Here is a 13,802-nt window from a genome sequence, read left to right as displayed (position 1 = left end):
AGGAAATCACAGGATAAAAACTCTCCAGTAGGCTTGGAGAACAATTATTTCGAATGAGAGCAGAGGTCAGAGGGCTCTGGAAAGGTTTTTTTTGGAAAAGAGTTAGTGTTAGGAGATTACCTAATCTGTTGAAGAAGTTAATAATATTCATAGACACTTGGCAGGTTTAAAGGAACATTTAAGAGAAAATGTGTCTAAGGTAAACTAAGCAATTTTTAAAGCAGCAGTTATTAACTCAAGAAAAAATAAAATGTTAGACAAGAAAGAAAAATTAATCACTATATTAACTAAAATATGTAATCTAATTATATTGGGAAATGGAGAGACAGAAGGACAAGTTGTGCAAACTCTAGCCTTCATTTACCACAGCAAGATATCATGGAGTAATACCTAAAAATGACAAATTAAGCAATCACAGAGCATTGGTTAGAATTCTGCAGGTAAACATGAGACAGAAAGCTAAACAGAGCTTAGAGAGGTTGTCTCTGGACAGAAGGACTGACAGTGGAGGTGAGGAAAACTAAAATTCTATTTTAAGCCCTTTGATACTATTACCTAACTCTATTTCAGAAATGTGTATTACTGTTCTGAAAGCATGAATTAATCTTCAAATGGTAAACTGATGTAACACTCATATCAATTCATGAAATTCCCCAAACAATTTTTATCTTTTTTAAAAAATGTCTAAAATCTGTTATACAGCATAAAAATTAAAATAGCAGTTTATCATTTGGGGTCAGGCACCTACCGAATTCCTTATTCCCACTGCAGAGTTCATGATATGTGCCCTCTACTAGCAAATGTAATTTCAAAGCTGGCCAAAATTTGTCATCTATATGTTAACAGATCCAGATACCTACAGAGCCAAAGAAGAGAGGGGCATCTGGTCCTGCTGACTTCCCACACAGAGGCAAATTCTGGTCCACAGGCTGGTCCCCTCCCCCTACTGGCTCTAGCATTTTACTCTATTTTTAAATGGATTCCTTATGCTTTCACCATGAAACAGAAACAACACATAGAAACAATGTGTGTGAAACAACATATTCTCAAAAACTGTAATGCACTAAACAAATTTGTTACAGTTTCTTCTACCACAAATTCAGACTTTTTCATATCTATTTGGATGAAAAACACCTAATGAAGCTATTATGTGTCTCCTGATCTTCAGTTTAAATACGCGGAACTGTATAGTGGGGGGGGAAGGCTAAAAACCACTAAAGCCAAAGCAGATTACTACATCGGAGTCAAAATGGGCCATTTTTGCCTTTGGGAGACCAGACACAAATAGTTACAAAAAAATTTCCAGGAGCTCAAATTATTTCAAAAATAACTTTCCCTATGAAGCTGATTATATACAGAAAAAAAACAAAAGCCATGAACTACTTAAAAATTCTGACATCTAATGTTTCCATTTATTTAATACAGCAAGATCTGACGCAATTAATTATATACTGTTGCCAACAAACTGAGTAAGCAACCCCACAGTTAAACAGTAGTGGCACTTCAAAAGAAATGAATCGGGTCATAAATGTGAACACCACACAACTATCATTTGGAAATAATAGTTGCAAGTGTATGCAACATAAGAAAAGACTTACATACATTTAAGGAAGCACTCCCTCCCACAAGTAAATAAAATAAGAAGTTTAGGGACCTCAACAGCAAAGACTTTCCTTGGCGAACAACAGGCTTAATATCTGCATTGTACAATTCTCTTCCTAGTTCTCTGTGGTTATGTAAAAAAGGTTAACACTAAAGTACAAAGTGGAGGGGGGAAAGTACCGCACTTGTACTTACTGGGAAACTATTCTTTTAAAATCAACAGGACTTATTTTGAAGAAACAGAGAAAAGAAAAATACAAACTTGGCAAATACTTATTCCCTGCCCAAGGGTTAGATAATCAATATTTCAGAAAATAGGCACATGCAAACTCCAAAACCATTAACCATTTTAGTTTTTTTAAATAGCTGTTCTTTATCCAAAACCAAGAGTCTGAATTTCCTTTTACAATCAACAGATGCAATTTTCAAAAATGACCCACATTTACCCAAAAATCTGTATTATATGTCCAAAGAAAAAAACTAGAAATACATATATTTTTAATGAGGCTCTAAAAAACTATACACAAACAAAATATTCAAAGTGACTAAAATGAAATGGATGCATTAGGCTCTCAGAATTAAATTCTCATGGCACGAATGTTGAGCTCTGCCAGCCACTTCATACACTTAAGGTGAAGTTTGATCCTTTAGTTGTTATAAAGCAATTTCTCCAATGCTGAAGTATCTATCTCACTATTACTATCCAAAATAATTCACATGGAAATGAGAGTCAATTTCAAACCAAATAACATTTTACTGTGTGCAACTAAAATTAAAATTTGCTCAATCAGCAATTTTTACAATTGTCGGTCCCATAGTGTCTATATTATACAGTTATTTTTTAAATGCCTAATATCATAGTAGAACATTTTTCTAACATGTTGCCTATCAATTATCTCAGGGAGTAATTCCATGTCAGAAATTTGTTTTCTAGAAATTTAAACTTCATCTTCAAAAACTTTAATCAAAACATTACCCCAGTATTGTGCAACAAATGTTCAAAACACAGTAATGGACAATTTAAAATCTACTATTTAAAAAAGAAAACCCAGGCAGCCTGGTGGCTCACATCTGTAATCCCAGTACTTTGGGAGGCTGAGGTGGAAAGACGGCTTAAAGTCAGAAGTTCAAGACCTGTGCAACATCCAGACCCCATCTCTACAAAAAATTTAAAAATCAGCTCGGTGTGGTGCCACATGCCTGTAGTTCCAGCCTATTTGAGAGGGTGAAGTGGAAGGATCACTTAAATTCAAGAGTTCTAGGCTGCAATGAACTATGATTGCACCATTGCACTCCAGACTGGGTGACAGAGTGAGACTCTTATCTCTGTAAGATTAGTAAGCAAAAATAAAAACCTGAGCTTGGTCATCAAGGACAAGGATTTAAAGAAGCTAAAAAAAAACTATACTTTCTTCTAATCAATTAAGTTAAACCTGAAGAAATATGACAGCTAATTTCCAGCGGGCTTTTCTAGTGATGACACGGTACAAGAACAGTTCATAAAATTAAGAGTCTTCAGGGTGGATCAAAGATAAACAGACAAGCAATTTCTACAAAGGGTGTCTTAAACCCAGCTAGAACAAAGAAAAAAACAGGAGAAAACTTCTCCTCAAGAATGGAAACAGCTCATGCTGATAGAGCTATTCAATTCTAAAGCAGAGGCCAGGTGCAGTGGCTCACACCTGTAATCCCAGCACTTTGGGAGGCAGAGGTAGGCGGATCATAAGGTCAGGAGTTCAAGACCAGCTTGGCCAACAGGGTGAAACCCATCTTTAATAAAAATACAAAAAATTAGCTGGGCATGGTGGAGTGTGCCTGTTATCTCAGCTACTCAGAAGGCTGAGGCAGAAGGATCACTTGAACCCAGGAAGTGGAGGTTGTGATGAGCCGAGATTGCACCATTGTACTCCAGCCTGGGCCACAGAGCAAGACTCTGTCTCCAAAAAAAAAAAAAAAACAACAACAAAATGAAACAGAAAAAAAACTAAAGCAGAGTACAAAGTCTCCACATAAAATCTAGTTAGTTACAATATATTTTATATAACCTGGCTTATCATAAAAATAAACTCTCAATTCCCTCTTCAAAGGTCTTATTTTTATAAGCTATATTTATATTAGCTAGTATTTATTGTGAGGCATCTAGCTAACACAAACATTTAAGACAATCACAAATTTGATTTTTCAATATCTAAGTTTAATTTCAACAGTTTTCAAAATCTGAAATTGCTTCCTAAATTCATCTGCGTTTTATACATCTGTGAATAGCACACATTGAAGATACACTTCTCATTATATCTTAAGAAGCGGGGAGGCTAGTACGGTGGCTCACACCTGTAATCCCAGCACTTTGGGAGGCCGAGGCAGGCAGATCACGAGGTCAGGAGTTCCAGACCAGCCTGATCAACACAGTGTGAAACCCTGTTTCTACTAAAAATACAAAAATTAGGCGGGCATGGTGGCAGGTGCCCGGAATCCCAGCTACTCAGGAGGGTGAAGCAAGAGAATCGCTTGAACCAGGAAAGTGGAAGTTGCAGTGAGCCAAGGTTGCACCACTGCACTCCAGGCTGGGCGACAGAGCAAGACTATCTAAAAATAAAGAAGGGGGAAATGTGTCTTAAGATCTGCAGTTATTATAGTAGTTTTTATAGTCTAAAGATTGTAATTTTTACAGGAAATACAATTGGAAAACCTTAGAAAAACTTAGTAAATCGAATCAACAAAGTACACTGACTAAAAGCAAGTATTTCAAATAACCTCTGAGCTACCAGAAGCAAATGCAAAATTCTATACCTTAAGAATTCTCTCCCTCCTCTACCCTACAACAAATCACCTCCAAGAAGAATATTCTAACAGAAAAAAAATGAAAAAATAAGTAGAGAGACTTCAATAACTGAAACCCATTGTTAAAATAACCAAAAGCTAATTGCATTTTATCCATAGCTACAGTGAGGAGACCAGTTTATGTCTGAACTAGTGCAATATGAATTTCAGCCTACAAAAAAATTAGATCTGAGCATAACAAGGTTGACATTTTAAACAGTTGTTTCTTCCAAAGTATTTCACCAAATCCTTGTTCCAACTTGCCAGCATTTTAAATATTAAATTGGGTGAGGGGGTAATCAAATACCAAATTTTAAAATAAGTAATTTTTGAGATACGGAATTTAAAACATAGTTTGTGTTCCAAACATTTTATATTCTTTAAACGGTAAAACATTAAGTTACTGAATGACAAAATGAAGACTCTGCTTTAAAAAAAAAAAAAAGGCAAGCTAAGTCTGAATAGCATTAGAGTTTAAGCTTTGGGCTATCTTTAGTAGCTCCCATGCATCCTAAGCATGCATCGTAACCTTTGTCTGTTTCATGATCTACAAAACAAAAAACTACAAGGATGCATAGTTAATTAAACTAGTCAGGGTTAAATGCTAGCAAACTGCTTTGAATTTACTTTATGTTGTTCTCAGTTATCCTCCTCCTCAGTAAAACTAACAGATGAGAAAACATCTGGAATTACTATACTCACATCTGCAGACTCACAGCAGTTAAAAAGACAGTCTTTACAAATTTCTAAGCCAAAGTTCATTCAAAAATCCCAAAGATTTTAAGATACGATTGCAATGAACAATTTTAGGTGATTTTCTTTTCAGTCTCAAGGATACCTATGCTTACCTACATTCTCAAAACAGACCACTACACAGAAATCTCAGTGTATCTTGAGAGGTCTTGGCACAAGACAATTCTAGGTAAGACCAACAAGCTGTTACTGTCCTTAATGCTATTCTCAGCATTCTAAATTGTCAGTCAAGGTAAGCTTAATCATAAATACACCCTCCAAAAAGTACTAGCCCCTACTGAGAATCCATCAAAGTACTTCCTTCCAAGCCATCTGTCCAGGAAAGCTCTATTAAAAACACCTAGAATGCAATTGCTCTCCTGTCTATAGAGGCTATGAATAAACATAAAATATCAAAATAAGTTAAACAGCATACCTTTTCCACTTCAAACACTGATAATATACCTACTAAATCTATTTCAGTGCCTTGGTTGAACACAAACCGGTATGCATGTAGGTCAGAAACTGCAGCTTAATCAAAGGAGACTAACGTTTTGTTTTCAAAGAAGAAAAAATGTAAATTAAAAAAAAAAAAAAAACAAGGTCAGGAAGGAGAGAAAAGCTCAAAAAGGAAAAAAAAAAAACAAACAGTAGGTTAGGTTAGGAGAAATAAATGTACATGTAAATTAGTCCCTGATGGAAGAGGGACTCAAATTTTAAAACAGGAATTTAAATTACTCACTGAGCTACATAGTAAACTGCTCACTGGTCTACTCACTGAGCTGCAAACACTATAAAACATAAGTATCTCTAAATCTAGCTAGAACCCAAGATCAATCTTTTATATTCCAGTGTAGAAGGAAATTACATCAATTTCAATGAGGAAAAAGTAGGCTGTTAAACGAGCCTAAGGCTAATGCTGTACACGCCAAGAATGAGAAGAAATTATTATGGGGATAAATAACAGGAAACCACACCAAAGAGTTAGAGTTCTTCCCCCAACTCCATCATTTCTTCTGCTTAGACCATGAAGGATGTTCTTTACGCACTATTAAGCATGTTACTAGGAAAATAACTTCTGATCAATGTGTCAAAACTTCTTCACAACAAGGAAATGTTAAGCTCAATCTCTATACTGCAGCCTCTTTAAACAAAACACATACATGGAGCACATTCTGAATTTCACACATTTCACATCCATGACCAATCATTTAGAGACTTTGGAAATAACCTGAGACTGCTTTAAGATTCTGGGAGACGGGGCGGGGGAGGAACACGGCAGAAAGACTAGAAAGACATTTGCCTTCAGCTTTATAAATATTACCAACAAAGTTTAAATTCTTCAGAAGGATATATAAAACTCAAATACTAAATTTTAGAATTAATGTGAAAAAAGTATCACCTGTCCACTGATTTTTAACTACCTTTTCCACATTTACAACTAAATTGTCCACCTGCCCATCTATAAATACAGACTACCAAAAGAACACAAATTCACTGTGATAACAACACTGCAGATGGTCATTTGCTCACAATCCAGCCTACACTGGGAGTGCAGGCCAGTGAAAGCATTCTGAGGGAAAGCCCACTGACTCTGCATGTTTTCAACATAAAGACCCTTCCAGCCACATCTAAGTGAAAGTTCCTTTATTTAGTAGGCAAATATTTACTCATTGCCCTATTAAATGTTAGACACTTAATACATCATAGAATGTTACTAAAAAGCAGTAAATGCATTTGACCTAATGACAAGCAAATGACTGACTATATTTAGAAAATTTAGTCCACTGGGCAAACAAGAGTGTTAAATGTAGGTTGGGGAGAAATACAATACAAAATAACCCATCACTCCAGGTGATTTCTTACCTTTTATCACAACCTGATCAGTCCATTACAAATTTATTACCACTGACAACCAATAATCAACACCTCATCTTACTGAGCGGATCCCTTAAAAAACAGTTTATCTCCAGTATCCACCCAAAATTGCATAACGTTTACTTGATCTACACTTACTTTTTCTTGCGTACAGTAATATGAGGCAAGTGTGAACTGAAAACTTAAAGGGGCACTCTCAACTCGTGGAAGAATTAATCAGAGAAAAATTATCATGCCTAGCCTACTAAATCTCTCTAATTTAACTGGCTGTTTAACCCAAACCCTTGAGTTCAAATGCTTGGTCTTTGGCTTTCCTTAGTTATTCAAACACTTGTATTCAGGGCATCTTTTTAAACAATTTGTGCTTTTCCCCACTGGTTAAATTTTTTACCCACAAAAATAAGGACTGCCCAAACCTCCAGCTTCTGAAAATAACATCTGATATGTGCACATAACAAAAAGCTTGAGAAAATGTCCTAGCTATAAGACTTTTTCATTTAAAATTAGAATCCCTTCAGCAACAATTAGACATAAATCAGCCTTTACGTTATTAGGAGATCGCTATTTTCAACATTCACCTTAAACCACAGCATGGATTTACCTTCTAGTTAGCCTCCTGTCTCTCAGTTGGATTCGACTGTTACCTTTTTTTTTTTTTTTTTTTTTTGAGAGCAGAGGACTACTAATCCCCACGGTCTATTTCCCAGCTAATACACTTCAAAACCTCGGGTCTCCAAAGAAACATACACATTGCTAGCCTTAAGGATTTCTCCAATTATTTAAAGTTATTTTGATAGGAGCAGGTATCCTTAACTGTTAACTATAGCTTACACAAGTGGGTTCTCAAAATGTGGTCCTGGAACCCTGAAAGTTTCCAGGACCCATTCAGGTGGTCCAGAAGGTCAAAGGGATTTTCATAAATAATATTTAAGATGTTACTTTTGTTTACTGTCATTTTCTCACAAGCATGCAGTGGGGTGTTCCAGAGGCTACATGATGTGTGACATTTCAAGAGACTGAATGCAGAAGCAACGTAAGAATCTAGCTGTCTTCTATAAAGCTGAACAAAGAGTTACAAAAATGTAAAATAATGCCACTCTTCCCACTAAATTTTTGTTTTGAAAAACATTTTACATAAGCTGTCAATTTATGTTACAGGTAGTGGGTCTATTGTTATTTGTAAGCATATTAATGAATACATATTTTAAGGTTTTCTCAGTTTTAATTTCTAATGTGACAAATATCAACCAATACTGGCTACACAAAGGCTCTTTGGTGCTCAACAATTGTTAAGACTGCGAAGGGGTCCTAAGAACAAAAAGTGTAAGAACTGCTGTAATACACAATTATATAACCTAACACACAGTGCTTTCCACGGATAAGAAGCTCATGTTAATTCTGAAGTAAAATTACTTCTTACTTCTTGTAAGCTTGTTGAGTTCTGTATCTCCCTGTAAAGCATCATTCAGCATAAAGCCAGTCCGTTCTAGTCCCCATTTAATGGGCTTTGGATATTTAATTATTCAGAGTCCTCTCTATAAAGATGTTCTGACCTCTAATACCACCTATTACTTGAATAGTGTACACAAGTTTCACAAAGTTTTCACAAAAAATTACCTTGTTCATCATAACCGTCACCTGTGAAGTAAATGCAAAGTATGATCCTTTTTTACGGCTTATATAAGGAAATTGATACTCAAAGAAAATAGAATTATTTGTCCAATTAGGTACTGCTAGCTGATGGAACCCAGAATGTTATGGGATTTTGCAATTTGCTTGGCTGTCTCGCTGTGGCATAAGTACAAACTCCCAAAGAAAATAAGGCAAGGGCACTACTTATATTGCCCCAGTGCCAAAATAGGGATCTTCCCCTCCTTAATAAGAACGTAATCAGATTCGATACCCAGTCACAGTATTACTCAACTCACCAGCTACCCTTTTGGTTCCCTACCAAAAATAATAAAATAAAACAAAGAGTAGGGGAGAAAAAAATACCAGACTATATAACACTCTAAGATAACGAGTTAGTTAAGGACCCACAGATTTGCTAATCATTTAATCACTGAACCAACAGGCCCACAAGATCAAGCTTAATACAATAATGCTGGATTATATCAAATGGGTTGAACCTGCATGAAATGGGTTCGATTCAGATTGCGGACTCACACAAAGTTGCAAAACGAGCTTTATTGGTTCTACAAATCCAAGCAAGTGACTAGAATCAGGCTCGCAAAGCTTCGTCAGGTACACTTTGTTACAAGACGCAAAGATGCCATCTTACTCCTCCCTTATGGCTAAACATACTAGTTCATGCTTGTTATCAGCACATCTCCTTATGCTCCACTTTAACTTATTAAGTTCTTCAAGAGATGCTCAATTTCCTGTATCTCTTTTACACTCAAGTGGACTCCCTGACAGAGGCAAGTCTGACTCACAAGAGGGTATCTGCCACTTGCACAATTATTTTCTTTTTTTTAGACTGATGCGATTTTACCTAGAAAATGCCAGAAGTGTACTAAATTGTCCATTTTGTCTTTCTGTAGTTTACTACACATGATCAAGAGTAATCCAACCATTCCCTGTGAGGCAGGCTTTTCTAGCGTTTACTTTGGTCTTTTTTTTTTTTGTTTTCAAATTTCTTCTGGGGAAAAAAGTTAAGTTACAATTATGTCACACACCAATAGCTAGTTATGGCTAATGCACCACCACCAACCAATCTGTAAAGTGGTGCCACACACCCTATTTGTTGTTCCATACTCGACATTCCAACAGATTTATTCGGCAAAAGGTAATTTACACAGGTGTCTGCACCCTCACAAAAGAACTGCAATACTACTCTGTGAAACTAATTAACCCGTTAATTTTTAAAGGCTTCATGCAGAAAAAGATACCTGACTTCACAAAGGTAAGCAAAGCATCAGATGTCTGAGCGCGCCAAGAAACCGCAATTACTTCTATTCCTTATCCCAGAGTTTATTTTTCTTTGTGGACCTACCAATGTTTTTTTCCAAGGACATAATCACTATTTAAGAAGCTGTCAAAAGTGTTAAGGCATTCTTTAAACTATCTTCTCAGCTCCGGTCCACAACGAGACATGTCACAGCGAAACCATACCATCGCCGTTTTTCTACATTTCTTCAAATAAACTTAAGATTTTTGAAGCGAACAGTTCGAATTGTACACTATTAATATAACCCAAGCTACCAGTGATCATCTCCAAGCTAATAAACAAAAGACTAGCGGTGGCACAAGGGCCCTACCAGGAAGTAATCAAAGCCGTGTGGCCGGTGCGATCCTAAGAAGTCGCTTAGAGCAGACAATGAGAGGGCACTGGGGCTTCCAAGGGGGCCCGCAGGAGGAGTTAAAACGCTTAAGCTACTCCAAAGCCTTACATAAACCTAATAACTGTTTCACAACACAGGAACTCGGGAATCCCAACGCAATTTCGGACAACCCCGAAGGTGTGAAAAGCAAACTCGAGCCGTCCCCTCCAAAACAGCTGTTGGCTCAGCCTCCGAGCTTCTCAGCCAGCAGCCCATTTTCAAACTTCACCCTCCCAGGCGGATGAAAGACCCCGACCTCCGCCGCTCAAGCTCCGAGCGCCTCTCGGGGTTTCGGGGTGCCGAAGCCTGAGGAGAAGGGAAAGGAAAGCCGGGCCGGGGCCGGGGCCGGCGGCGGAGAGGAGCCACCGCGCGTCCCGCAGCCCAGACAATGCTGCGCCGGGAGAGCGGCGATCCTCGCGTCCTGTAGGCGGAGAAGCGCGGCGCGGGCCCCGCCACACGTGCGGCCGCCCCTCGGGGGCCGGACACCCGCCCCACAGGCGACCCCGCGACACGGACGGGCACAGCCCCAGGCCATCGTAGGGCGGGGCAAGGGCGCGCGCCGCGGGCGAGGGTCCCCGCCCGCCGCTGCCCCCACGCGCTCCAGAGCTCCGAGGACTCCCGCCCCTCGCGGGCCTCTCCTTCGCCTGCCCGGCCGTCGGGCCTCGGGAAACAAAGGAGCAGCAGCCGCTCCCGCCCGCGCCCGCCTCACCGCGTACCCTCCCCAGCCCGCCAGGCCCGGCTCGCCCTCGCCCCTCCCCAAGTCCTTGCACCGGCCGCCCGCGGCCCCTGGACGGCAGGCCCGGCAGAGCCGGGGCCTCGGGTGCGCGGCGGGGCCGGCCCGGGGCCGCACTCACCGCTGCAGCACCAGGACGATGGGGAGCCGTTGGGGAACTTGGCTGAGTCTGGAGCGATGCAGACGCTGGAGCTCAGGTGTGGACACTCCATGGCCACGAGGAAGGTAGTTAAGAAGACCGTGGCTCCGGGACCGGGCGAGGTGGGGGCGGAGAAACTCCGGAGGCTCCGTCTGGGGTCGCTTCTAGCCCGGCGCTCGGCCGACGGCGGCTGCGTCTCGAGCCCTTGCGTCAAAGAAAGCACGGGCTTCCGGGCGCCGGGTTTTCTCGCCTGCCGTCTCCCCGCGCCCCGCTCCGTAGAACGTGTAAATCCGAGATCCGGGTTCTGCAGCCACCCCCAGACTGGAGGCTTCCGCCTTCCCAGGCCGGCCCCGCCCCCGGACGAGCCCCGCCCCCGGACGAGCCCCGCCCCCTGGCCCGCGCCGGTCCACCCCGCAGGGTGGGGTCCCGGCGCGCTCCAGCTGGTGGCGCAGAGTCGCGCTGCGCTCCGAAGTGACTTCCCTAGTCCCGCCGCTTCCCCGTAACCGAGAAGAGTGGGGCGCCGAGCGGGGCACCCCAGGCGGTCTGCGGTGTTTCCTGCGGTGGGCGGAGGAGACTGAACCTACGTAGTGCCGACTACTCCGCGGCTTAGTGGTAAAAATCCCGCCGCATAGCAAAGCGTGAAGAAGATGAAAACCTCTGGGGCAGACTGGCACCATGACCTTCATTTTATACACGAAGAAACAAGTTGGGGGAGGGCAACGGCCTGGCTCCGGGGAAGGCGGGCAGCGGGTTTGATGGGTGCCAGGGCAGTTCCGACTTAGCTTTGGGCTCCCTGCGGCAGGTGCGATCCAGAGCCGGTTCAAGGTTCTGAACACGTGGCCTTAGCCAGCCACCTAGATGCTGCGTGGCTGGGCCCGCAGGGGCGCCCATGAACCTGCATTCAGACCCTGTCACTGTGACTCACCTTTTGCGTTACCTCCAGCACGTCGCAGGACTTTCAAAGCTGGAAGTTCAACTGAGATTAATGTAGCCTGGGATTGCTGGGCAAGCTAAACTCCCCTCCAGGCGATAAGGGAAGGGATCTAGCATTTGTTAGACACTTACGGTCTCCCAGCCAGGCACTTCACACACCGCATTTAAGCATCGCGACACCTTACCAGCTAACTGCTACCGTTCCCCTTTTACCGCGGGGGAAACCGAGTCTGTAACTTGTTAATCTGTGCCATGATTGGATCCGTGACCCTCTGACCTCTTTTTAGTAAGGGGCTGGAGAGAGAGCAAGCCTCATGGGGCTGCTTGGGCCGGCGTATTCAGGATCGAGCCTGCGACCTCACTGGGGCACTTGAGGACGTCAGGGGCTATTACAAATATTGCTTCCAAGTGGGGCTCCTTGTAAAACCCGGCGAAGGAGCCTCGGGTCCAGAAGGGGAGCAGGGGGAGGGGGAAGACTGATGTGGCAATCTTGCGGCCAGGGCGAGAGGAGGAAGGAAGGTCAGGAAATGATTAACCGGGCCGGGCAGTGGTTAGAGCCGGCACCTCCCTGCAGTGCAGTCCTAGAGCAGCCAGGGAGGCCCCGTCAATCACTTCTCACTCCTCCCTACCTCCCACGCCACAAGTCGGCTTCTTCCGCACCGACCTCTGCCTAGTGGTATCCACCCACCGGGGGCACCTCTGCCCATCCTTTCCCCAGAAATATTTCTGATTCCTCAAAGATCTGTCCTTTCCAAGTGGTATTTGATTGCTGTTAGAGCAAGCCTCGGCCTGGGATTTTAATGGCAGTGAGGCATTGTGGAAAGCGCGTCTGCTTAGGAAGGCAGGCCGGCATGTGTTCCTATCTCAGCTCTGCTACCTACTTGACGGGCAGGCTTAGCAAGTGTCTCTAGCCGTTCCAAGCCTTTTCTAGATCTGTAAAACTGGAAGAATACTTGTCTTACAAGGAAGATGTGAGAATTCATGAAAATTGTCACCACATACTAGATGGCCAATAAATTACAACTTTTTCTTTGTTTTTAATGACAGTAGATGAACGCTGCTATCCTGGGAAGCTTAGGAGGAGAAACAATATCTGCCCTTAGCTCAAGCTCTTCCACCCATCTCTCCCTGTCAACATATTTGTCTTTAAGGCCTTGCTCCACCAACCTTCTGTTTTCCTCTGGACACCCACCCCCACTTAGCATCCATAGCTCTTTCTTCAGCCCTGGAGGTGACCTCACTCAGGTCATACTGGTATGTAATATTTATCCACCCTCTCAGAGACTCATTTCCTAATCTCCTAGACTTCAGTTTAAACATCACTTCCTGAGAGAGACTTTCCAGACCCTGTCCCACCCCCGGGGTACCTCCCAGTGTGTGATGCCCTTGTCTTCCCCAACACCAGCTTTTAAAAACAGTTTATTACGCCCGGTGCGGTGTTTCACGCCTCTAATCCCAGCACTTTGGGAGGCTGAGGTGGGCGGATCACCTGACGTTGGGAGTTCAAGACCAACCTGATGAACATGGAGAAACCACGTCTCTACTAAAAATACAAAATTAGCCGGGAGTATGGTGGGCACCTGTAATCTCAGCTCCTCGGGAGGCTGAGGCAGGAGAATCGCTTGAACTTGGGAGGCGGAGG

General features: G+C 42.3%; 1 protein-coding gene across 5 annotated transcripts in view; it reads right to left on the bottom strand.

Moving 5' to 3' along the window:
* The window catches only part of USP3 (ubiquitin specific peptidase 3), an 83,365-nt gene extending 71,917 nt beyond the window's left edge, over window positions 1–11,448 (bottom strand). For 2 of the 5 annotated variants that reach the window (XM_054240450.2, XM_035258803.3), the window contains exon 1: window positions 11,210–11,448. In XM_054240450.2, the coding sequence (XP_054096425.1) occupies window positions 11,210–11,300 (91 nt within the window). In that variant the 5' untranslated portion in view covers window positions 11,301–11,448. Of the gene's footprint in view, window positions 1–10,292; window positions 10,844–11,209 lie in introns of those variants that run through there. The other 3 variants (XM_054240451.2, XM_035258802.3, XM_035258800.3) reach the window with 3 other exon arrangements.
* Between the last annotated feature and the right edge of the window lie 2,354 nt (window positions 11,449–13,802).

This window comes from Callithrix jacchus, chromosome 8, assembly GCF_049354715.1.
Source record: "Callithrix jacchus isolate 240 chromosome 8, calJac240_pri, whole genome shotgun sequence".
Classification (NCBI taxonomy): Eukaryota; Metazoa; Chordata; class Mammalia; order Primates; family Cebidae; genus Callithrix; species Callithrix jacchus.
This window is presented reverse-complemented; position numbering and strand designations above follow the sequence as displayed.